The following is a 24,825-nucleotide window of genomic DNA, read 5'->3' as shown; positions in this document are numbered from 1 at the left end:
GCAGGTCCAGTTCAGAGGAGAGGCCAACGGAGAAGGACTGGAATCTAGAGGGGGCTGCACCAGCTGCACGCGTGATGATTAGCCTAGAAAAGTTCCTGACAGGAGAGAACGTGAGTTGTGGTCCAGTGTCCCGTGTTGGGATTTCCCAGTTAGAAGGCCTTGGAGGGGAAGAGCAAGCCAAGGAGGAGCAGCCACTGTGGCCGAGAGGAATTAGGAGAGATCAGACACAGGCGCTTCTTGCAGGAGGACATAATCAGTTGTGTCAAATCTTGCAGACAAGGCTAGTTAAATAAGATTAGGACTGAGAATTAAGCAGTGGATTTAGCAACATGGAATTCACTGACCTTGACACAGAGTTTTAATGGTGTGGTGAAAGCCGCAGCGCCTGGAGTCAGTTCAAGAGACTCAGCAGAGAGGGACCAGGGCAGAGAGCAGTCTCTGAGAGACTGCGTGTGTAGTAGAAAGCACGTACTGTGGGAAGAAATGAGACCGTAAGACATGATGACCTCTCGCCCACCACAGCAAACCATACTTCTCCCCCGCAAATAAAGCTTTTGTTACTTCCATCTCTGTATATTCTTAGGGGCCTCCTAGCACCCTTGTTTCCTATCCCATCTCTCTAGCTAGCTGTCATTTATCTCAGCTTTCTTCGGCTGCTTTTTTCTGGTCAACTAAAGAAAGTTCATGTATTAACAACTTCAAAAATGAAAGTGTTCTTCCTCGAGGTTACCCTTCTGCCATCTTCATTTCACCCTGAATATTTCTGGAATGTTAGAGCTGCATATGAGAGCCTCCATTCTACCCAAAAGGTTCTTCCCTACCAGCCACCACATGATTTTGATCACGAATGTCATAACATGGACAGAAGATGAATGCCCTCCGCCCCCTTCTCTCCTCAATTCTGTTGACTTTATTAGACCCCACTATTTTGATTCTTGAGTTACTTTCTGGGTTTTTTGAGTGCTAACCAATTACTTTCTGTGGATAAACTAAAAACAAAACATGCAAAAACAAAACAAACAAACAAAACCTCAAATAACCAGGCCAGAGTAAAAAGGGTTAACATCATACAAACTACCCTGTAGATCAGTGGTTCTCAACCTGTGGGTTGCGACCCTTTTGAGACGTGGGACCACCTTTGCACAGGGGTCACGTGTCAGATATCCTCCAAGTCAGATATTTACTAATTCATAACAGTACCAAAGTTTCAGACTGAGGTGATGAAGTAGCAAGGAAAACAGATGTATGGCTGGGGGTCAGCTCAGCATGAGGAAGTGTAGTAAAGGTCACAGTGTTAGAAAGGTTGACAACACTGCTCTGGAGAGTATGCATAATTCTGATTTCTATGAGCCATGTGTTCTTTTCCAAAATATTTCAATCCTGGTTGCTTTTATGTTGATATTTGTGTTTTTCTGGGTCTAGAGAGATGGCTTAAAGAGTACTGGGTACCATTGCAAAGGACCTAGGTTCAACACGGCAGCTCACAAGTTTGTAACTCCAGTTCCAGGGAATCCAGTACCCTCTTCTGCCCTCACCAATACACGCAGTGCACAAACATATGTGCAGGTAAAACACCCATACACGTTAATAGTGGCAGATCCCATGTAACTATCTAGCAGCTTGTTTTGTTTATTGTTTTTCAATTCCAAAGAATTTTAACTAAGTGCCTTCCTCACTACTTGTTCAAAACTCTCTGCCTTTCTAGGATTCTGTTTTCCTTGCTTCTTTGTGTTCTGGATTGCTTTACTTTGCAGCTAGGGATGCAGTTCAATGGGAAGAACATGTGTGCCTGAGGCCCTGGCTCTATCTATATCCAGCATTGAAAGAAATGACAAAACGTATATTTTATTTATCTCCACCCAAATGTAAACAACACAAAGGCCAGAGGGTTTTTTTGTTGTTATTGTTGTTGTTTGTTTTTTGTTTTGTTTTGTTTTTTAAATCTTTGTCAGTACTGGACCAGAAGCCCCAGGAGAGTCTGGGTTGGTTTGGTGGGGGAGGGGGCTTTTGAAGAAGGTCTTGCTTTCCAGCTTAAACTAGCCTTGAACTTATCAGTCCTTCCTGGAGCCTTCCAAAGCTGGCACTGCTGGTGTCCACCACCACAACAGACTAGGGCGACTAGGGTGTCTGTGTAAATCCTGAGGGAGTGGAAGGGAGGAGGGAGGGAAGGCGGAAAGCAAGAACGACAGACAAATATTTTGCTTTTGAGACAGACAAATATTTTGCTTTTGAATATATTTTGACTGTGAAAGTTACCTAGATCGTCAGAAAAGTAAATTGGTGTAGTCATTTGTGAAATAATAACATAAAACCAAGAGTTCTGATTGGGTTCTAAAAATTGAGAGATTAATATAATTAGGGGTGCATACAGCCTCTTTGTGTTCCTGGCCTGACAGCAAAATGCTCCATTTCCCATCAATGCACATTAGTCGTGTGTGTGTTGAAAGGATGTTGTACCTGTGGCGTGTCTGCATGGATGCTGAACTGTGACACAGTGAGGATTTTCTGCCCCAGCGATAGAGCTGCCACTCCCACTGCTGGTTGTCCTCATCCAAAGGTCCTCTGGTGGTGTATGCGAATTATTCAGAGTAAGTACTAGGCCTTGGGTCCCTGGTCTGAGCCCCCTGACTGTTTACTGTGGGAAATCACAGTGATGCCTTTGAAGTCTGGCCCAAAGCCAGTTTGATCTAATAATTTCCATCTACATTAAGCTATAACTGGAAAAACTGAATGGTGTAGGTCCGTTCTTTTTAATTATCAGTGCCTTTGATTCGCCTGGAAAGCTGTGCCATTTCAGTTTAGATCTTGCCCAGAGTTAGGGTAATGAAGTCTTGATGTAACTTTAATTATTACTGACATTGCCACCATGAGCCCATCTTGACAGGTTTAGTTCCACCTCATGTGTTTCCTTGTGTGGTTCTGATTGCAGTACCTTCCTGCTGATTCCTTTGCGTGTGTTGGGGCAAGTTTGTTCCTCTGTAGCTCTATGGAAAATGTGAGGTTGTCTGGTAAATTCTGCCATGGAAACCCATCTGTTTATTCTGTTACAATCACTTGTGTTGAGATTGTGTTTTGAGACCATTGCAGCTGCATATCCTACAAAGCACCTTAACTGGAAGCAGGAGAGAAAATCATTTCTTTCATTTATTATTATTATTATTAATTACTATTACTGGTTATTTTCAAGACAGGTTCTCACTATGTGTGTAGCTTTGGCTGGAAATCATTATGTAGACCAGATAAGCCTTGAACTCTTGGAGATCCACCTGCTCCACCTCCCAAGTGCAGGTATTAAAGGTGTGCACCACTACACCTAGCTGAGAAAATTCTTTTTGTTTACAGGTTGTAGTTTCTCACTGCTGTGAAAGTAATACTGTACCCCACCATTCCTTTAGTATGTGACTCTTACCTGGGAAGATAGGTCAGATGTTTAGTGACAACAGAGCAAGCACAAGAAAGAAACAAAAGCCCCATACAGACTGGACTTAGAGCACGACAGGGACAGCAGTAAAGACAGCTGTGCTCCTCTGGGGCCGGAATGAAAGGAATGCATGTGCCCAGCACATTTCTAGCATCTTTCGGATTTGGAAGTGACAGTCCTCTAGATCAGTGGCTCCTATACAGGTAAAGGTTCGGGAAGGAGGTGGGGAGGCCCAGGTGAGCCTCCCGGTCACCAGTCTCGTGGGATAGCACATCTGCCTAGCACTCCATCACCCTCTCCCTTCAGGAACTTGGAGTCAACCTCATCTTAAGATACTCTGTGACAGTGAGAAGTTACTCCACCCTGATCTGGTAGGATGCTATCTCTGCTTCCCTGGGAGAGGCCGAGGTTTCCAGGTATTTTAGTGGCATCAGTGACTGGTGAGTGACAGGGCTGGGTTCTGAACTAGGACTCAAATTCTATCCGTGCTTTGTTGATGACCTTTCTTGACTTGGGTAATTTTGACCCAAAATTATAGAAGGTAGAAATTAAGAAAAGCTTTGAAAGAAATGTTTCAGTCCCTTGAAGATAATTTTAAAAGGATTTCTTCTACGAATAAAACATTTGAAAGCTTTCATCTGTTAAAAGAAAATAGGCAACCATTTGATTAAAATTTAAGCCCTTGCCTTTGAGTGTATTTGAAGCAACATTTAAATACCTGTGTATCACCTCGGCTGATAATAGTAATGAAACCAAGGTACCGGACGCCATAACTCCCTCCCCCATCCCCACTGCTTGTCTATCATGTGATGCTGGTAAGTCTGTGGCATTCCCCGAGATGTTAGGAATGCCACTGTTCAGCAGGCTGACAAGGCGTGCCCTGGGAAGGAGCCATGTGCTGTAGGCTGTTCTGCAGTGGAGTTCTTTCCACAGAGATCTTTTTTGTGTTTTAAAGATAAGTAGAAGACTGTCTTCAAACTCGATATATAACTGAGTTTGAACTTCGGCTCCAAGTAAATCTTTTTAAAAAGATACACAAATGAAGCTGGAGAGGTAGTTCAGTGGTTAAGAGCACTTGGTACTTTTGCAGAGGGCCCAGACAGATCCACTTCCCAACACCAATGTGGTGATTAAGAGTCACCTGTAACTCCAGTTCAAAGGGAGCAAAAGCCCTCTCCTGACCTCTGGGCACCAGGCACGCATGTGGCATACATAAAAAAATGACATGCAGACAAAAACCTGAGACACACAAAATAATAAATACAATCCTTTAAAAATAGATAAAATGATAGGAGTTTCTGGATTAAATTGCTATGGAATGGGCTGGTGAGATGGCTCAGTGGCTCTTGAATGAAAACCTTAAGTGTATAAAACCCAGATCCAAAGGTGGAAGGAAAGACTGATTCTCAAAGTTCCTCTGGCCTCCATATATTCGTTGTGACACAAGTGCATCTGCGTGCGCGCGCGCGCACACACACACACACAGAGAGAGAGAGAGAGAGAGAGAGAGAGAGAGAGAGAGAGAGAGAGAGAGAGAAATGATGGTGATAAGTAAAATAAAAACAGTTTAAATTGCTGTGGAGTGTGCCTGTGAGTATGATCAGTAACTGGGCACAACTGGTGTTTAGAGACAGGAAGCCAGGGCTCAGGGGTAGCAGCACTCTAGGGTACCACACAGTGGACACTTGATAAACGTAATTTATGAAAGAATACGCTGTGCACTGGCCTGGTGACCCAGCTGGCCTAGAGCTGTCTTCAATTTCAGCGTGTCTAGCACCTTTGTTTAGCTTAACTAACTTTGTAGATTAGTAAATAGGGATACAGCTAATGGCAAGCAGCAACTTAATAGGTCTAAATGATTTTTCAGATACTTACTGAAAGGGGACAGGAGATGAGTTTTGTGTCCATGAGAAAACTGTAAATGTGGGCTTGTCGGAACTCACTGTTGATGACTTCCTAGTTCTTAGTCCTGTGTGTTAGGATAAAGGTTGACTAAGAGTATAGAAGTTATCTGAAACTCCCATATAACGTGCTAGAATTTCTATGCAGCCAATGATCCAAAGGCTTCTTCAGATAGAAAGAGGCCCTGGTGTTCCAGGAAGGCCTCCATCATCAGCGCGTTGAGTTCACTGTTACCAGGCAAATGCCTGCGGCAGTTGCCCCATTCGTTTGACACAATTTCAAAGTTAGACTTCTGTCCCCGTGTCACTCTGGGCAAGGGGGTGGGAGTTCCGTAACAGAGGACACAACTAGACCCTACCTTGTAAAGGACCTGCATCTTCCTCTAGTACCACGCTGAGGCCCACTACATGGGCCTTTCGGGGACATTTTAAGATCTGACCTATAGCAGGCAGGGCTCATCCCAACAGTTTTTATTCTTGTGAAAAGAGACAGGCCCTTCTGAAAGAAGAGCCGCAGTATCTGCACCCATCACCCGCCCTTCCTCTCCCAGGCAAGGTCGAACCACTTTCCTAACACCTTGCTTATTTCTTTCAAGTGTCCAGCATGTGTGATCTCATAACAGGCTGGAAACTGGAGAAACAGAGCTGCAGAAATGCAAGGCTGCAAAGGAAGTGGAACCCAGAAAGGGGAGTGTGAGGGTCAGCAAGGCTGCAGGCAGGGCCAGCTAAGTAAGCCCTTCCTCTTCAGACACAGAGCGGGATTTGGAGTTTGCCCTGCTGGGTTTCAGTCCTGCTTTGTTCCAATATTTCCTTACTATGCTTCCATTCCTCCCTTTTGGAATGTGTATTCTGCTCTATTGTATGTTGAATGAAAGTATGTAATTTTATAGGGAATTGCACTTAAGAGAGATTGCCTTGAACCTCAGAAGAGACTTTGAACTTTGGAATTTTAAACTGAAAGATTATGAGGATTTTTGAAGTTGGATTAAGTGCATTTTTGCATTATGATATGACTGCAAGCCTATGGGGACCAGAGAGGAGAATTTAATGGTTTGAATGAGACTGGCCCAGGCCTGTCCTAGTCCCAGTTAGTTTCTTCCCCCACCCCTCTCTCCCTCTTTCCCTCCCTCCCTCCCTCCCTCCCTCCCTTCCTTCTAATTGTTGATAAGAATGTAAACTCTAAGCTACTGCTCCAGTACCATGCCTGCCAGCCAGCTGTTGTGCTCCTTGTCATAATAACCATGGACTCACCCTCTAAACTGTCGCCCCATTAAACCCTTTCTTCTCTAAGTTCCCATGGTCATGGTGTCTCTGTTGTAAGAAGAGATGACACAGAGCTCACTTCCCTGTGATTGCTGTTTACAGACCAACAGTTCAGGAGTCCATCCAGGATGGGTGTTAATAAATACAGACCATGTCCACCCCCACAAGACCCTTCATGAGGCCTTCTCCCCACCTTCAAACCTCAGCAGCCATTGAGATAGTTTGATTTGAATTTTGTCATCTCAGGAATGTTATAGACTCATATAGACTGAAAGGTTTTTGTCTTATTTATTTAAAATACAACTTTTAAAAAAAATCTGTGTTTACAATGAACCTGTATGAGTTTATGTGCAGGAACCCAGGGAGGTGAGAGATGGTATTGGATCCCCTGGAACTGGAGTTGGAGACAATTGTGAGCTGCCATGTAGGTGCTGGGACCTGACTTCTGCGAGAACAAATGTTCTTAATGCAATTTCTCGTTTGTTTTGTTTTGATGTGTTTTGTTTTGTTTTTTCTTTTAAAATGGGATTTCCCTGTGTAGACCTAGCTTTCCTGGAACTTGCTCTGTAGACCAGGCTGGCCTCGAACTCACAGAGATCCACGTGGCTCCACCTCCTAAGTGCTGGAATTAAAGATGTGTGCCACACCTACCCAGCTGAATGTAACTTTTTAATATCAGCCCCACTCACGCTCTAAATCTGGAGATTTGGTGGGTTGCATCCGTGCCTTTTTTTTTTTTTTTTTTTTTTTTTTTTGCTGAGTAGTAGTTTATGGTCCAAGTGTGTCGCGGTTTGCTCAGCTGGTCAGTTGTTGAAGGGTCTGTGTTATTCCTGTCATCTGCTCTTTGACATTCCTGTGCAGGTTTCTGTGGGAAGCGAGTGTTGTAGCTTCTCCATGATGATTCACAGGGATGTAGGTGTTGTGTCCTATGGTAGTTGTGAGGTTTTGTTTGGATCCACTTTGTTTTCATACACTGTTTTCATTCCACAACTTCCAGAGTGGCTAAAGGGATTTTGAGGACAATTTCACAAGCACTGCTTCATGAAAGGCAGCTGTCAAAGCTGACCTGGGTGCGGGCTATAAGGAGAGCTCGGTGCTGGCATCGTGGAGAGCATTTTTCTTAGCCTTTGAGATGAAGGAGCAACATTATTTGTTCTTTACCTGTAAATTGCAGGCTCAGTTCCAGCATGGTCATTGCTCTGTGGAGCCACAGTTTCCTCCTGTAGAGTCGCATACTCCAGGCTCACCTAAGTCCTTTTAGTGCTTAGTATGTGCCAAGAAGTGGAAATGGGGGAGCGGAACTGCTGTTGTTTAGCAGAACCGATACTAAATGTTTGTGTTTACAGCCACAGACTAGTGCTTGGCACTGAAAGCCAGTCAATGCAGAAACACAGGTCTGCTTGAGGTGCCCAGAATATGGGACAGTTGAATGCTCTTCCCTACAAGTGACATTTATACCACCCCCTCTTAAAGCCTCAGGGGACATTGCAGAGGAGGAGAGGGAAAGGGAGAAGGGCTGTGAAATGCTCTGCTGCATGGCACATCCAGTGTGGTCAGGATTTCCCAGCACTGTGGCTTCCTGCAGTGGGCTGCACAAGATGGGGCCTGCCTGCATTCAGTCACAGATTGGGGAGGGGTTCCTGGGGCTCCACCCCTCCCCACAGAGCTATTGGCTACACAGAGTCTGCAGGAGGTGCTATGCCTTTGTGTGCTCACAGATGAGCCACCCAGGCTCCAATGGACAGTTCTAAACACAAATGACTCTGGTTAAACTCAGTGGGTCACAAAGTGAAGCAAAAAGACGTGGATGTGGGAAAAGGACTAGTGCGGTGGAGGGGGAGTTACAAAAGCAGGAAGGAGATAAAAAGGGTGGGACAGAGAGTAACCAGAATGTTTGAAATTGTCCCCAAATTTAGTGAAATTTACTGAAAAGAAAGACACCGCCTTTCCCTTCCCTTGCAGTAAGGGATGAGATACATAAGCAGATGCCCCACACAGAAGTTGTTAAGATGAAGGTGTGTGAAGAGCTGTTGGGGAAGGAGTCACACCAAGAGCTGGTGGGGTCCCGGAGAGGAGCCTCCACAGAGAGGGCATGGTGAGAAGCAATTCCCCAGGAGGATGAGAGGAGAGGATTTTCTCCGTTGCTGGGCCTTGGCGAGTCAAAGGGAGTACAGATGTTTCCCATGTGACATAATTGGTAGCAACTGATGTTTGCCAGAACTTATGTATGTGCACCATGTGTGTGCAGTGCCTGCAGAGGTCAGAAGAGGGGATCAGAGCCTCCGGAGTTCAGATGGCTGTGAGCCACCACGTGGGTGGTGAGGTCAGAATCCAGGTACTCTGCAAGGGCTGAAAAACTTAACCGTTGCAGCATCCCCAGTCCTTCAGTCCACGTGAGCTGAGCTGTGTTCTCTGTAGCAGACATAACAGATAAAAAACTATCTTAAGTCTGTTTTCTGTCATTATAACAATACCTGAAGCTGACTACTTTATAAGGCAGGAAAGGTTCAAGAGCAGCATCCTCATCTATTGGCCCTGGTTACAGAACAGCAGAGAAAGGACGGGAAGTTGGTGACATGGGAAGCCAGAGAAATTCTGGACCAGTCTTGTTCTTGGACCCACTCACTTTTGTGGGAACTAGCCAGGGTTCTGTGAGGGTTGTGTTCAATTCTCTCCAGAGTGTGTCCTCAGTGACCAGAATGCCTTTCACCAAGCCCCTCTCCAACACCATCATGCTGGGACCAAGCTCCCGGGTGTAGGGGCCTTTAAGGGACGGACACTCAGACAGTGACTGGGCTCTTGAGTGTGTTAGGCTCATCGTGGACTCCACACAAAAGGAAGGGAATGAACCTGCTAGGTCGGCAGACTGGAGAGCAATAGGGATTGGAAAGTGGGGCCAGGCCACCTTCCTTTGCTCAAAACTCACCTCATGTCACACTTTTCTTGCTGAGATCACTTCGATCACCATCCACCAGTTGGAAATGAAAAAGAATTGGGGTTTCTTGTCTTAGTAATTGCCAATTGTTAGTTGTTAGAGCAAACAACAGCCTGGTTCTGCAGATCTATTGTATTCATAGCTAATGCATAAGGAGTGCGTCCAGTGTTCACTGTTCTTTATACCGGACCATTGCCACCACTGACAGGTAGGGAGTCGGTAAGGTCTTGAGTCTGGTCAATGACCAGCAAGAGCTTGACCCCTCCCCCCAGGCCCATTCAGGCTCTGTGCTCCTAACTGCTTGTGCCAAGTTCAGTTTTGAGTGAGTGTTTATTCCGTGGCAGCAAAGACTTGTTTCGTGGGTGGAGGTAACGTAGTTGTTATTATGCTAATTTTCCTCATGAAAAGATTTTGTGATAAGATGAAAATAAGGAACTGAAGATATTTAGAGACATAGGGAACAGCTAAACATAATAGTCTTAAGATAAGTATTTTCTTAGTCATTATGTGGGAGGCTAGCAGTACCATATATTTTCTTGAGGAAAAGAAAAATTAGAATAAGTACTATCACATGAAAGAAGAGCAAAAGATATGTGAATTTTCTTGCAAAGTTGGTGGAAACAAGAGGCTGTAGGAATTCTGAGTTAGTGGTATTGCTTTTCTTCTTATCATGCGTCCTACACTGAAAGAATAGCTGCCATGTTCAGAGGATGAAGAACAAGACTCGGGAGCTCCCTCAGGAAGTATTCGCTGTCTCGATGTCAGTACAGAAGAAGTGGGGGGGCCACGAGTACTATCATTTTACAGGTTTTGAGGAGGAACGATTTATCTGAGGTTGGCAAGCTGACCTACCTGAATCCCCCTCCCAATCCATGGCCATTCTTGTTCAATCTCTTAGAATGCTGATGTTTGCTTTTGTTGGTTAATGTAGGTGTATTTGACATACAGTCGTCTGATGTCGCCCAAGCTGGCTTTGCTCAGTCTCCCAAGTGGTGGGATTAGGAGTGTGTGCTACTCTGCCCAACTTTATGTTGTTTTAAAATGAGTACTGTGCATAAAATATCAGTTTCTGGGCTAGCAAGATGGCTCAGCGGGTAAAGGGATCTGTCTCCAAGCTTGGAAACCTGAGTTCAATCCCCAGGTTCCACATGGTTGAAAACTGACTCCCAGCTGGGTGGTGGTGGTGCACACCTTTAATCCCAGCACTTGGGAGGCAGAGGCAGGTGGATCTCTGTGAGTTCAAGGCCCACCTAGTCTACAGAGTGAGTTCCAGGTCCCCCAGAGCTACACAGAGAAACCCTGTCTTGAAAAACAACAACAACAACAACAACAAAAAACTAACTCCAACAAATTGTTCTTTGATCTCTACATGTACACATTTGTGTGATTTACATGTATACACACATACACACACATTTATGTTCACACTAAATAGATAAGTGTTTCTTAAAATAGCAAACAGTAGCACACATCCCATAGTCCATGTGGCTCTCCTCTTTCTGTTCTTGGTGAGGGGCTCTCAGGCTTAGATTTCCAAGAGATGTTTTCCTGCTTCTGTTTCCTGGCTGTGCCATGTGCCCCCTGGCGTCTCTGCCTTGTGTGGTGTGCTTCTCTCCTGAGATGAACTTATCCCACACCCACATCCCTGCTCTGACTGATGCATCCTGTCACAACACAGAAGTATAGGGGGTTTTGTTTTACCCTTTTGAAATATTTCCACAAAGCCAAACAGAAATAAATGCCGATTTCTCCTTCTCTCTTGCATTCTTAGCCTATCCTGTGCTTGACTTTAAGTCTTAGAGTGTTCATCACTTGCAATTTTAATGATGGGTTTTCATAACTATCCTCCCTGCCTGCGTTCACCGCTCAGCACACATTGGAGGCTCAGCCAGTATTTGCAGAAGAGAGGCAGAGGAACTTTGCCTTTGGAGTTGCGTTTTTAACCCCTGGTGCCTTAGCAATAAAAATGGAGGCTTCAGAAGGGCAGCATCCTCTTGGAGCCTCACCTACAGATGGAGGGTGTTGTTAGTAAAGGCATGCACACACAGCTGCTCTGTTAAACATGACCGAAGCAGATGTAATTTATAACCTTTCCGCTGTTTAATTGAATGAAATGTATTTTTTCCAGAATGTGGAGCAAATTTTATTTTATTTTATTTTTTTTAGTTGACGAACAGAATTAGCCCTGATTACATTTAAGAAACATTTAAGAGTAGAGGGATCAGCTCAGAATAAGGTGGTGTAAGTGAGATGACAAAGCCACACTGTTGTGCGCTGGGGAATTGAGATTCCCAGTGGACAGTGGGTGCAGGGGGGCTCCATTCAGTGGAGCAAAGCAGCATAATTGATTAATTAGCTTTGAGATTCCCAGTGGACAGTGAGGTGTGAGGGTTTGGGAGGGACCTAATCAGTAGGGCAAGGCAGCATAATTGATTAATTAGCCTTCCCAGTGGACAGTGGGGTGTAGGTAGGTGTAGAGGGACTCCAGTCAGAGGAAGAAGTCGGCTGTTCTCATGTTGTTCTGGGTGACACACGCTGCCTTCACTTTGGCTCACAAGTTCTCTCCTTGCCCACATCTTGGCAGAGTGAATCATTCTCACCCAACTGGAAAATTAATTTTCTTTATTTTTTTTATCACTGTTTCGTATCCAACAAACTTTTTTGCTGAAAACTTGTCTAATATTTTATTGAGCCTTTTACCTGTCTTAATCAATACTGATTACTTTTGTTTGTTTGTACTTGACTTTAGTCACACGCGAACTCCCTACGTTTGGACCCATGAGCCTGCTGACTCTGCTGACCCAAGATGGGAACAACCAGTGATGAGATGGTGCCCGTGGAGCAGGCCTCCTCGTCCTCCTCCCTAGACCCCCTGTGCTTTGAGTGTGGCCAGCAGCACTGGGCAAGAGAAAACCACTTATACAACTACCAGGGTGAAGTGGACGACGACCTTGTCTGCCACATTTGCCTTCAGCCCCTGCTGCAGCCGCTCGACACACCCTGTGGACACACGTTCTGCCACAAGTGCCTCAGAAACTTCCTACAAGAGAAAGATTTCTGCCCACTGGACCGCAAGAGACTTCATTTCAAGTTGTGTAAGAAATCTAGCATCCTGGTCCATAAACTTCTAGATAAGTTACTGGTTCTGTGTCCGTTTGCTTCTGTGTGCCAAGATGTGATGCAGCGCTGTGACCTGGAGGCACATCTTAAGAACAGGTAAGCACAAAGGAGCAGAAAGGGCACTAAAGAAGTGTTATAGAAGGGTGGCTACAACAGATAGTCAAGCACACAGCTCAGAAAAGGTGCCCCGTGCCTATAACCCCAGCATGAGATGCAGAGGCAGGGGGATTGAGAGTTTGAGTTCTGCCTGGGCAACATGGTGAGACCCTGTCTCCAAAAATTACACAACAGTAAAAAATAAAGCACCCGTGAATACATGAACCAAATCAAGTAAGAGATGCGATAAATAAGTTGCATTGGTCTGTACTTAATAATACATCTCAAGCATGAGTGTGAAAGCCACAGTGTACAAGTACCACTTAGTAATATTTTCTTCATCATACCATGCAATTTAAGCTCAAATGGGTGACAGATGATAATACTAGATTCCTTTTACAAGGGAGTAAGGGAGTTTGGCATTAAAAAAGAAACTAAATGAAACATTCTTTCGTCTGGTTTATTTTCCTAAGGAAAAATTGTACATGAAGATTTGTATAGCAACATTGTGCATGGTTGGTGCATGGGAGTCAGTCTAAGAGTGGTGAAAGGCATTTGAGTTTACACATGCCTTTGGCAGGCAGACCTCTAAGTTCAAGGCCAGCCTGGTCTAGATAGTAAATATGCCTGTTTCAAACAAAACAAACAGCAAAAAGAGTGGTGAAGGGTTAAATACACCATAGAACATCAACTCACGGTCAGTGAAAATGGCAATTTTCGGGGGCGGGGAGAGTATAGAAATGTGTTGACTGTTTCAGTTTGCTGAGCTCGCGAAGATTCTGTGTTGAGAGGTTTGACTGAATAAGAACTAGCAATTAGAAAAGTAAGTATTTAGGGGTGATTTTTTGCTCTAATAAACGTTTGTTTAAAGTGTTAAGTAATTTATTTGTATAACTAGTTGGTGAGTCCTACAATTTAATTTTAGTAAGAAATGACCTCCAAAACAAATTATATAAACCTGAGTTGGTGCCATAGCTCATTGAATAAAGGCACTTACCACCCAGCCTGACGATTTGAGTTTGACCCCTGAAACCCACAGGGTAGAAAGAGAGAACCGACTCCTGCAGGCTGTTCTCTGACCTCCTCATAGACACCCACACATAATACACTCACTCACACACATGAGTACGCAAATAACAGCGCATGTCTGCAGGCTCACTTGAAGCGTCAGAAATACATGGATCTTTTTCAAACATTAGTTCAAATGGCTTGTGTCGTACTGACTCTAACCAGCATTAGTCATGTGCATTGCACATCGTACTGGATTCTGATGAATCATAGGTCTCATGTAGAATGACACACCAAATCATGGAACTAAAGATTAATCCAGTCCTTCCATCTCCCAGTGCATGACGATTTAGAGCTAGTTAATATATGGTTAGGCTTAAACTTTGTTATCTTGTGTATGTATACCACATTACTCTACCTTGGAGTCTGCTCACTGCTCTGCTGTAGGGAGCACATGGGCACATGACTGGGTGTATATTTTCTGTTCTAAGATAACAGTGTTGTAAAGGAATCTCATTCATTAGAAATAACTGAATCGTGAGAAACTGAGGCATGGGGATTGAGAACATCATATCTTGTTGGCTTAGAGCTGAGGGTGAGACCCAATAGTAGCAGACTTGCTCAGCCTGTACAAGGCCATGGTTTCATTTCCTGCACTGAAGGGGGAAAGTATTTAAAACTTGAAGTGTGGAGATTTACAGAGAAATTGCTTGAACCCAAGCTATGTTGTCTAACACAGGGAGCCAAGAGAAGGCAGGATTAATAGAGACTTGGAAAAGCACCCAACATGGCTGTATATTCTGTGCCTCCACCACCAGCAGGCATCTGAGCTACCCACCAGAGACTTTTGAATGTGCTAATCTTGGTCAAGCCTAACTGCATGAATGTTTCTCCTCCTCCTCCTCCTCCTGCTCCTCCTCCTTCTCTGTAATACATGTTTTATTTTCTTCTTAAGTTAGCATACAAAGTACTCGCATGTGACCTTTAGTCGGCTTCTTGTCTCAGAACTAGTGTTGGATTCTTTTGTGTTATACCAAATTACATATGTATGATCAAGCAGTTGTGAAATTTCGCCGTCAGCATCATCTGTAAAGCACTTCCCTTCCTACTCCCTCCTACCATCTCCCACACCTAACATCCAACACAAGTGGTCATGCTTATTTGGGGGCAAATAAGTTGTGCACTTGGGCACTGGTTTAAGACAAGGTTCAGAACTGTTTTTTTCTTTGCTCCAGTCTTTTAGGAAGAAAAGAAAAACCGACTGAAAAGCTGAGAAGGCCTCAGCCTGGATAACGTCGAGCAGCCTGTCTCTTGAGCATGCCGCCTGCTGTCTGGGCTCTCGAGCTCACTGAATTTCGCATTTCATTCATTGCGCTTTTTGACTCTGGGGTTTCTCTGTTACACTGCATGTTTCTCTATTGATTGTTGCTGGTGAGATGTATCCTCCTATTCGCCTTCAGTCACTCAGATACGGTTTCCTTTAGTTCTTGGATGGTTGCCTCCTTGTCCAGTATGGGAGCTCTCTTCTGTCAGTTTCTCTTCATTCTGCCTTTTCCTGTGTGTGGGCCACACTTGTTTCTCTGACTCTTCATTTTGTATTGAGCACTTACATATTGTAGTGTGTCAACTCATTGAGTTTCAGGCTTTTTGTGGAAGGCTCCTACTGTGTACCGCAGGCTGGTGTGGAATCAATCCCCAGACCTGACTCAAATCTCCAAGTGCTGGAATTATAGGCATGGGCCACCATGCCTAGATTTATTTTATATAAGTACTGTGAATTAAACCTAGGGCCTTATAGGCTAGGTGACACTCTGCCAGTGAGTTGTTTATCTCTGGCTTGTTTTGTTTTTCTTTTTGAGAACAAGAGTAATTATTTGCCCGTGCTGGCATTGAACTTACTCTGTAGCCCTAACCAGCCTTGAACTTGTGATCTCAACCTCCTAAATATTAGAGGTCTATGCCACCAAGCTGTCTCCCACCCCTGCAATCGAGACAGAAGTTTTGGACTTTGGGGGGGTTGTTTTATTTTTCAAGACAAGGTTTCTCTGTGTAACCCTGGCTATTCTGGAACTCACTCTGTAGACCAGGCTGGCCTTGAACTCAGAGATTTGCCTGCCTCTGCCTCTGCCTCTGAGTGCTGAGATTAAAGGTGTGCACCACCACCACCAGCTCGGGGTTTTATTTTTTAACAAAAGCAGCTGGGCAGTAATGGCACATGCCTTTAATCCCAGCCCTCAGAGGCAGGAGGATCTCTGTGAGTTTGAGGCCAGCCTGGTCTAGGACAGGCTCCAAAGTTACATAAAAACCCTGTCTCAAAAAACAAAAACAAAACAAAAAGCTACTGTGAGGTGCCTGGGCTGTTTATACTGGGCCGGTGCTGAGCTGGTCTGGTGGGCAGCGGTACCCTGGAGTCTTCTAGGAAACCACAGACAGGCCCATGAATGACACTTCTCTGAGCATAGGGCTACTGAAGGTGCTGTGACCTGCTGGTCATTGCTCTTGATTGCTACTGAAGGCCTACGGCTTCCCATACAACTGGAGCTAGGGCTAGTAGTAGCAAGGCTAGTTGTGTCCAGAGCCTCTCCTTCTTCCTGGGAGCCAGCGACCTTGAAAGAAAGAGCGCACACGCACACACGGAGCTCAGAGGATACTCAGGCCGTAGTACTCAGCCCTGATCTTCTTTCAGACAGGGTCCTCTCTTTGTCCACTCTGGTGAAGGCCAAGCTTGCACGTTTCTGATGACACGCACGCGCGCGCACACACACACACACACACACACACACGCACACATACACACGCGGGATTACAGACACTCTCCCAGTGCTGGGCTTTTATTAGGCTCTGGGGATCTGAACTCAGATCTTCAGGTTTGCCTGACTCAAGCACTTTACCGGCCGAGCCATCTCCCCAGCCCACCAGCCACCTTTCTTAAATAAATGCTTTCTAGGCCGCTATGACAGACACCCTTGCTGGGCCATTTTTGCTATCTGTCACATTGATTTTGTTTGTGTTGTCTGCCTTTATTATATTCTAAGCCACTCACACTATTTCATATTCATGAAGGACCTGGAATAGCATGGACCTTAACAAGTATTCCTTTACCGTCTGACCACCATCACTACTGATACTTCATAGGGCCTTCTGCCACACTATGTCTCCTAATGCTCCTGTGCACCTCATAGCAGGGAGTGATGTCTCTGTAGCATAAAACAAGTTCTTTACATGTGATTTCTTCAGAGAGCTAGAATAATGAAACAGATGCATAACCTATAGGAAAGGAAAATCCCTCTGTTTTGGCTCTTTGCTGCTAAATGAGCCCTTTGGTTTTATTTTAATCAGGGGTTAGGGTAGACCTGCACATTTGAAGTCCCCGCAGCTTGTGGCTGACTGCACTGCTCCTACCACCTACTGCCTCAGAGTTCTGCTTGGACAAGTGTGTCTCAGCCCATATATCTCCAGATCTGATTCAATGCCGCATGCATTTCTAGCCGATTAGTTTTACTTACTGTTTTAAGCCCTCTATACTAGTTTCCTGCATTCACTAGGTTGCCCCCTCTAATGCTAGTTGGTGTCTGCTTTATTGTTGAGTGTTCCATCTCCAATGATACATAGAGGTTTTGTTGTGTTACCAAAGCCAGCTTTAGACCGGGACTTACACATCTTCTTGCCTCGGCTACTAATTAGGTGGGATGACCCTCTCCCACACTGGTTCTGTTCGGATGACCCTCTCCCACACTGGCTCTGTTCGGATGACCCTCTCCCACACCTGACTCTGCGTGGATGACCCTCTCCCACACCTGACCCTGCGCGGATGACCCTCTTCCACACCTGACCCTGCGCAGATGACCCTCTCCCACACCTGACTCTGCTTGGATGACCCTCTTCCACACCTGACCCTGCGCAGATGACCCTCTCCCACACCTGACCCTGAGCGGATGACCCTCTCCCACACTGGCTCTGCGCGGATGACCCTCTCCCACACTGACTCTGTTCGGATGACCCTCTCCCACACTGGCTCTGCGCGGATGACCCCCTCCCACACCTGTGTCATGAAGGTTTGGGGTGCTCTTGTTTTGTTTGTGTACATATGTGTGTGTATGGAGCCAGAGGACAGCCTTGACTCACCTGACCCAGGGCACTGGCCACTTGTTTTTTTCTTTGTTTTATTTTGTTTGCTCGTTTTTGTGGCAGAGTTTCTCACTGGCCAGCAAACTCCAGAAAGCTGCCTGGCTTGCTAATCCCAGCACTGGGGTTATGAAAGTGCACTACCACACCCATTTTGTTATAATCACAGCATTAAGAGGTGCAGACAGGGGGTTCTGGGATCTAACTCACATCTTCCCTCTCATAAGGCAGGTACTTACCAAAGCTATCTCATTCCAGCACTGGCTTGGTTTTCCTCTTTGTCTCTTTGGAAACAGGATCTGACTAACCTGGAATTCCCTTTCTAGACCAGGCTGGCCTTGAACTCAGTGCTTGCTTGCTTCCTCAGCTTGCTTTTTGTTTTTCTTGTTGTGTGATTTAGGGTGTGTGTGTGTTGAGAGGAGGTCTCCCATAACCTACCAGCCTTGAGCTAAATACAGCAAGGATAGCCTTGGACTCTTGATCCCCCTGCCTGCTAATATTCCATGGTGGCGTTTTGAAGTACTTGTTGGTAGAACAAACTCAGTTTGTTTATAAAGGACTTAAAAAGAATTCCACACAAATAAACTTAGTATTGATGTTGAGAAAAAATGCCGAAAGCTTTTGAAATCTGATGTGAGTGTGCTTGGACTGTATCTCTGCAATTCAGTTGCTTTTGTGATGTTGGCTTAGCTGAGTTTTCAGTGTCCCGTGTACTAATAGAACAGTTGTGAGGATGGGGGAGTTGGTGGCCATCACGGAGTTACACAGGGACTACCAGCGTGTGGCCTCCTTGTGCTTCTATGTAGCAAGGGAGGATGGCTCTGACCAGGCTGTGGCTGTGAGCTTTTCTCTGTCTGAGCCTGCTCTACGCTGCTCGCCCCTTGGGCTTTTAACAGCTTTGCTGCGCACTTCGCATGGAAATTCACCTCTGTAAAGTGTATGCTTCAGCGCCTCTTTTGTGTATTCCCAGTACTGCGTGTCATCCAGATTCTAGAACATTACAACAGCTGGAAAGGAGTCTGAAACCCATTAACAGCCTCTCCTCCTCCTCACACACCCAGGTTTTGATCAAGCTGCCCTAACTTAAGTTCTCCACTTGTGTCTGTAATGTCCAGTGTTTAGTTTTTGGAGGATGTGGTTGGTTGTGCTAGTTATTGTGCTGGCTAGTGCTATACCAGCTTCATACATGGTACATGGGAAGAGGGACCTCTCCTGAGGAACTGCCTCGGTCAGGCTGCCCTGTAGGCAAGTCTGTGCAGCATTTTCTTGATTAAGGATTGATGTGGGCAGTGCCACCCCTGGGCAGGTGGGCCCTGGATTGTATAAAAGGCAAGTTGAGCAAGCCATGGAGAGCAAGTGTTTCTCCATGGCCTCTGCTTCAGTTCCTGCCTCCAGTGTCCTGCCCTGACTTCCCTCGGTGATGGACTCTGAGCTGAAAGGGGAAATAAGCCTTCTCCTCCCCGAGTTGCTTTTGGCTGTGACAGAAACGCTTGTGTTAGCCAAGCAGTTCTGAGCTGCTGCCCCCTCTTTCTGTGGAACTCCCCACCTTGCTGCCTCTTGTGAGTGCTGGGGCACAAACAGGCACCACCAGGTGCCTTCCGATTGTCCATTCAGACTGACACTTTTTGATCCTTGTGTTTTGCAAGATTGTGTCCCTGGGATTGAAACTAGGACCTCAGCCATGCCTAACAAAAGCTCTGCCTCTGTGTCACACCCCAAGCCACTGGGTCTATTTGTTTGTCCCTCCGGAGCACTTGTCTCATGACTTTTTCTTTGTGGGCCCTCTTTTCTGCCTTGATTACTTTGCTGTCTTCCGCTCACAGTCTCCTGCGTGGTGGCTCTGTCGTGTCTCCTGAGCTGTGGCCCATCCTGTTAGTATGGGTGTTCCCAAAGCTTCTATCTATAGACTTCCTCCCCTGACGCTGGCCAAACGAAGTCGTTTTCCCATGTTTCTACGTGATACCATTTTAGTCTTTCCTGTTCTGTGGGTGGCTTCCTGTTGTTAAGCGTTTGCTGTCCCATCAGAAATGTGAGCATGCTTGCTTCTTCCCTCTAGCAAGCTTAACTTTTCCATTTTAAAACCCATTTTTACTGTATTTAATAGCTGTAGGGACAGGTGTTTTCCTTGTACGACTCTTAGCTTGGCTAACTCTGTGCATGTAGACCAGGTTGGCCTCCTGAGTGTGGGACTAAAGGCTTGCAGTGCCATTGAAGACTAGCTGTTACCCATGTGGGTGCTTGTGTGTGACATGTATTTTGGAAATTAAATCTTTTTAATTTTTTTCTTTGAGATTAGAGTCTCACTATGTAGACCAGGCTGGCTTTGAATTCAGAGATCTCCCTTCCTCTGTCTCCTGTGTACCTGGATTAAAGGCATCCATCATTACTGGCCTTAAAAAGATGTTTTAAGTTATCATATAGAGTAATGGGTTTCTCATGGCATTTTCATACTTGAGTAGTCATAAATAAAAGAAAATATAATGGTATGTTATTATGTTTTGTTCTTAATCATATTCCTCTAGGACTGTCCTTCCTGGCTTCCTTCTCCTATTGTACCCCTTCCTGCCAAGTAGTCCTGCTCTCATGCCACATGTATTCCATTATGTGCCCTTCCTTCCTTCCTTCCCCTCCCCTAAGATCTCTGGCTACCTTTTCATGGCCTCTTTTTACTGCCATGACCTATATATACACGGGATTCTACATGGAAGAAAAAATGGGCAGGGTTTGTCTTTCTGCATACAGCTTATTTCACATTATGATCTTAGTTCCATCTATTTTCCTGCAGATGTCATGATTTTAATGTTTTATGTCTGAATAAAATTTCATTATTTGTACATACCATTTCCTTTATTCATCATTGATAGATGTCTAGGCTGGTTCTGTCATAGCTATTGTGAATAATACAGCAATAAACATGGATGTGTCTTGTGGGTGTGTATCGAGGGTTGTATCTGGTCAGACGGTGGTGGCACATGCCTTTAATCCCAGCACTCAGGAGGCAGAGGCAGACGGATCTCTGTGAGTTCAAGGCCAGCCTGGTCTACAAGAGCTAGTTCCAGGACAGGCTCCAAAGCTACAGAGAAACCCTGTCTCAAAAAAACCAAAAAAAAGAAAGAAAAAGAAAAAAGGGTGTATGTGGGTTCTGTTTTTCACTTGTTGTTTTTGTTGGTTTGTGTGTGTGTGTTTGTTTTGTTTTTTTGAGGCACCTCAATACCGACCCCCACTGTGACTGCACAAATTTGCATTCTCAGAAGCAGCAAATCAAAAGTCCCTCTTTTTCCACCCCCTTCCCAGTGTCACCCCTTGTTTTCTTGATGGAAGCCATTTCCAGTTAGGTGAGAAGGAATCCCATGTTCCATGAGGGTGCTCAACACTGTTTTTGAGTAATAATGGCCATTTGTGTTTGTGGGAACTAACATCTGTGGGAACTACCTATTATTTTCGTCAGCCCACTTATTCTTCGATGATTTAAGAGTTTGGTCTTTAATTTTTGCAGTTACTCATGTATTCTAAATATGAATCACCTATCTTACATGTTCTTGGTGAAGATGTTTTCCCCATTCTGTAGGCTCCTCCCCACTCTGTCTCCTCTGTGGGGAGAAGCTTTCTGATCCAGTGCCATCACGTCCGTCAGCTCCTGAGTTTAAGGAACTCAAGTCTGAGCCCAGCTTTTCAGTCACGACACCTTATCGCCTCCACTTGAAGGTAGCTTTCAAATGTGTCTCTAGGGAATCCACATCTTTGACAAAGGTCTTGTGTTCCTTGATCTCGTTTTCAAAAATATTTGCCGGGTGTTTTCAGTAGTCCCTGGAGTATTGCACAACCGTGCAGAACGGAGACTCAGCTGTGTGCCCCATCACAGGGTGTAGGAAACAAGAACTAAGAGAAAAAGAAAGGGAGCTTCCGGGCTTATCTTCTTCAAATCTTGAAAGCAGAGTTGGAGGTTTTTTAAAAAAAAAAAAAAAGTGTTGATTTCTGGGGGAAATATCCTGCTTTATGGCTTGGATAGCTTTCCGTTTTAATGGAATCTGTCCTGTTCTTTGTGGTGGTGCAAATGTTGGAGTTTTTAAGTATTGTCATTGAATGCCAGACTGTGACCTCGAGTGTATGGTCCAGTGTGTCTGTGGCCCTTCCCTTCTGCATGCCACTTGTTGCCGTGTCCAGTCAGAGCATCAGGTGAGAGGCGTGTGCGTGTGCTCTGAGCTGCTTCCCAGGAGGCCAGCAAGGGGAGCTTTGTTTAAGAGTTGTTGGTCTTGAGTTTAAATGCACCTCTACCCAGAATCCGCTTAAATAAAGCAGGATAGCTGTTCTTTCAGCTCACATAGCATATCTTAAGGTTCTCATTTTACAGACGAGGCAATCCATTTCGTCTCCTGTGTTTAACAAAAGGCAGATTGGCTGGGCCTTGACTGGGCCTTGCTGCAAGTTGTAAAGCTTCCTGTGTCTACTTGTCGGCCGAGTGTGGAGAGACCCAGTGGCACAGTCACGTGAGGAAGCCTGCAGATTGCCACCCCTAGCTGAGACATCTGGCCTGTAAAAAGTGCTGTTGATGCAGATTTCACACTCATTCTTTCATACAGACAGCCATGACTCTTGGGGTGTTTCCAGGTGACTAGTGTCTACAAGTATTGGGTTTTGACTGAAATTGTCTTCATGTCTTTCCTGAATCTGCCTGCCAGGTAAAGTAGTGAGGACTTAGTCTGGACAGAGATTTGTGGCTGCTTTGGGCTCTTTTGGCGCATGAGCAGTTGCCGTGCAGTTTGTAAGATGTACACCGTTAATTAAACACACCCTCACCCTCAGTCCCACCAGCTTTTCCTTTTCAAACCATCTGAAAACCACCCCCTGTTTGTAGGTGTCCTGGAGCCCGGCACCGGAGAGTTGATCTAGAGAGAAGGAAAAGTAGCCAAACTCAGACACAGATTGAAGGTGAAACTGGATCCACTGTACTAGATCCTCCTGGCACCTGTCCCCCAGAAACGGACTGCTTGGGCACTGTGCCTGCAGAGCGAAACTTGACACCCGCCCCTCTTCCTGTGTGGCCCGAGGAGCCCGGCCTGGACAACCCTGCCTTCGAGGAGAGTGCTACGGCCGACTGTATGTGCAGCTCACCCCTTCTGCCTTATTTGTCTCCCTTGCCTTTCCTCCACTCCTGACATCCTGTTTAATGGTTGCACTGGAGTACGCTTTGCTTGCCACACCATCTGCCCTTTGCAGCTCTAGCTGGCTGTAGTCTTAATAAAGGAGTCTTAACCTGGAGGAAGACCATCCTCCCTCCTTCCCCACTGCAGAAACGTGCCTGCATCAACAGCAATCCACAAAAGCAACAGCTCAAGTAGTCACTGTTCCCAAACACTGTATGTGAAGTAAAGTCAATGTCTTTACTTAACATACAATGAGAACGCTTTAAAAAAAAAAAAATCCGAGCCCTGAAAGATGACAGCTCAGACAGCTCCAGTGTGGCTGGGAATGCATCACCCGAGTCATCCACACCCTTGCTCTGGGCACACATGCTCAGAAGCACACAAAGGCCAGGGTGGCGGTCCATTTGCTAGTAGACCTCATTTTTTCTTAGAAACTGTAAGTCGCCCTCCATGTTCATACAGTTCCTGACACATCTGAGGTGTTTTCACCCCTTAGGGCTCAGTGCAGCTGTGGCCTTCCTCAGCTCCCCTCGGGTTCCCCCAGACCAGAGTTGTCTTTCTGCCCCCTTGCACGATCTGTGTTCGGTTCCTGGCCGTGGCATCTCATCACTGAGAGCACGGTGGCTTTCTGTTAATGTGTGTTCCCTGGTGACCTGGTACCTAGTAATTTTTTATTGGTGGTTACGGAGCACCTGTGGAAGAAGAGAGTGTGGCTAGTTTTCACAGGGTTTTCGGGTTAGTCATTGTTCACCTGCAGGGCCCCGTGTTGAGCCGCAGAGAATCTGAACCTACACTGTTCTTGTTTCACTTGGCAGCTGTACAACAGCCACTCAGCTTACCAGAAGGGGAGATCACCACCATTGAGATCCACCGCTCTAACCCATACATCCAGTTAGGAATCAGCATCGTGGGCGGCAATGAGACACCACTGATCAATATTGTCATCCAGGAAGTCTACCGGGACGGGGTCATCGCCAGAGATGGAAGACTCCTTGCCGGAGACCAGATTCTTCAGGTAGCGCTCACCACTCTATTGGTTTTACAACTTAGACGATTGTGATGGTGTAGAGCCCGGACTATGCAAAAGTTGGTTTTGCTGGATTGATTGGTTGAATTGAGACTAGGGAGCTCCGACTGGCCTAGACCCTGATATGTAGACCAGGCTGGCCTCAAACTCATAGAGATTTACCTGTCTTTGCCTCCTGAGTGCTAGGGTTAAAGGTGTGCACCACCATAGCCAGCTATTTTTATCTTAATTTTGTTATACTTTGTTTTTTTGAGTCAGGCTCTTACGATGTAGCCCAGGCTAGCCTAAAATTCTTTGTTACCCAGGATGGCCTTAACCTCTCGAGTGCTGAGGTTGCAGGTGGGGCCATCACAGCCAGCTAATAGCTTTGTTCTTTGTGTGTGCAGAACAGGTCAGGGATTGTGTCATTTGCTTTATTTCTTCCCGGTGCTAATTTTCTTCTCTCCCTTGAATTATCAGTCCTATGTGTGACTGGGCACTTGGTACAGGTCTCTCTGGGCTTATTTGACACTGACACTTGTGACTTGGACTCTTGCTGGCTCTTCTAGGGGCACCACTGAGCAGGCTAGATGTTTCTCTCCTATTGGTTTTTCCTCCATCTCTTCCCCACATGTCTGATTGATCCCTGCATTTATTGATGCTAGAATGTGAACGGCAGACCCGCACAGCCCTGGTCACTGATGGTCCTCTTTTTTCTCATCATCCTGGGCAGTCTGTGCCCATGCTAGGCAAGCACCGTCCCACTGAGCTACAACTCAGCCTGAGGTAAAGAAGTTTGTAGCACA

General features: G+C 45.6%; 1 protein-coding gene across 5 annotated transcripts in view; it reads left to right on the top strand.

Moving 5' to 3' along the window:
- The window catches only part of Lnx2 (ligand of numb-protein X 2), a 60,721-nt gene that overhangs the window by 23,093 nt on the left and 12,803 nt on the right, over positions 1 to 24,825 (top strand). For all 5 annotated transcript variants that reach the window (XM_048418580.3, XM_048418574.3, XM_048418586.3 and 2 more), the window contains 3 exons: positions 12,270 to 12,736; positions 22,725 to 22,966; positions 23,829 to 24,028. In XM_048418580.3, coding sequence (XP_048274537.2) covers positions 12,327 to 12,736; positions 22,725 to 22,966; positions 23,829 to 24,028 — 852 coding nt within the window. In that variant the 5' untranslated portion in view covers positions 12,270 to 12,326. The remainder of the gene's footprint in view (positions 1 to 12,269; positions 12,737 to 22,724; positions 22,967 to 23,828; positions 24,029 to 24,825) is intronic.

Source organism: Myodes glareolus, chromosome 2 (assembly GCF_982192425.1).
Source record: "Myodes glareolus chromosome 2, mMyoGla1.1, whole genome shotgun sequence".
Taxonomy (NCBI): Eukaryota; Metazoa; Chordata; class Mammalia; order Rodentia; family Cricetidae; genus Myodes; species Myodes glareolus.
Note: the sequence above shows the minus strand (reverse complement) of the source record. Positions and strands in the feature narration are given on the sequence as shown.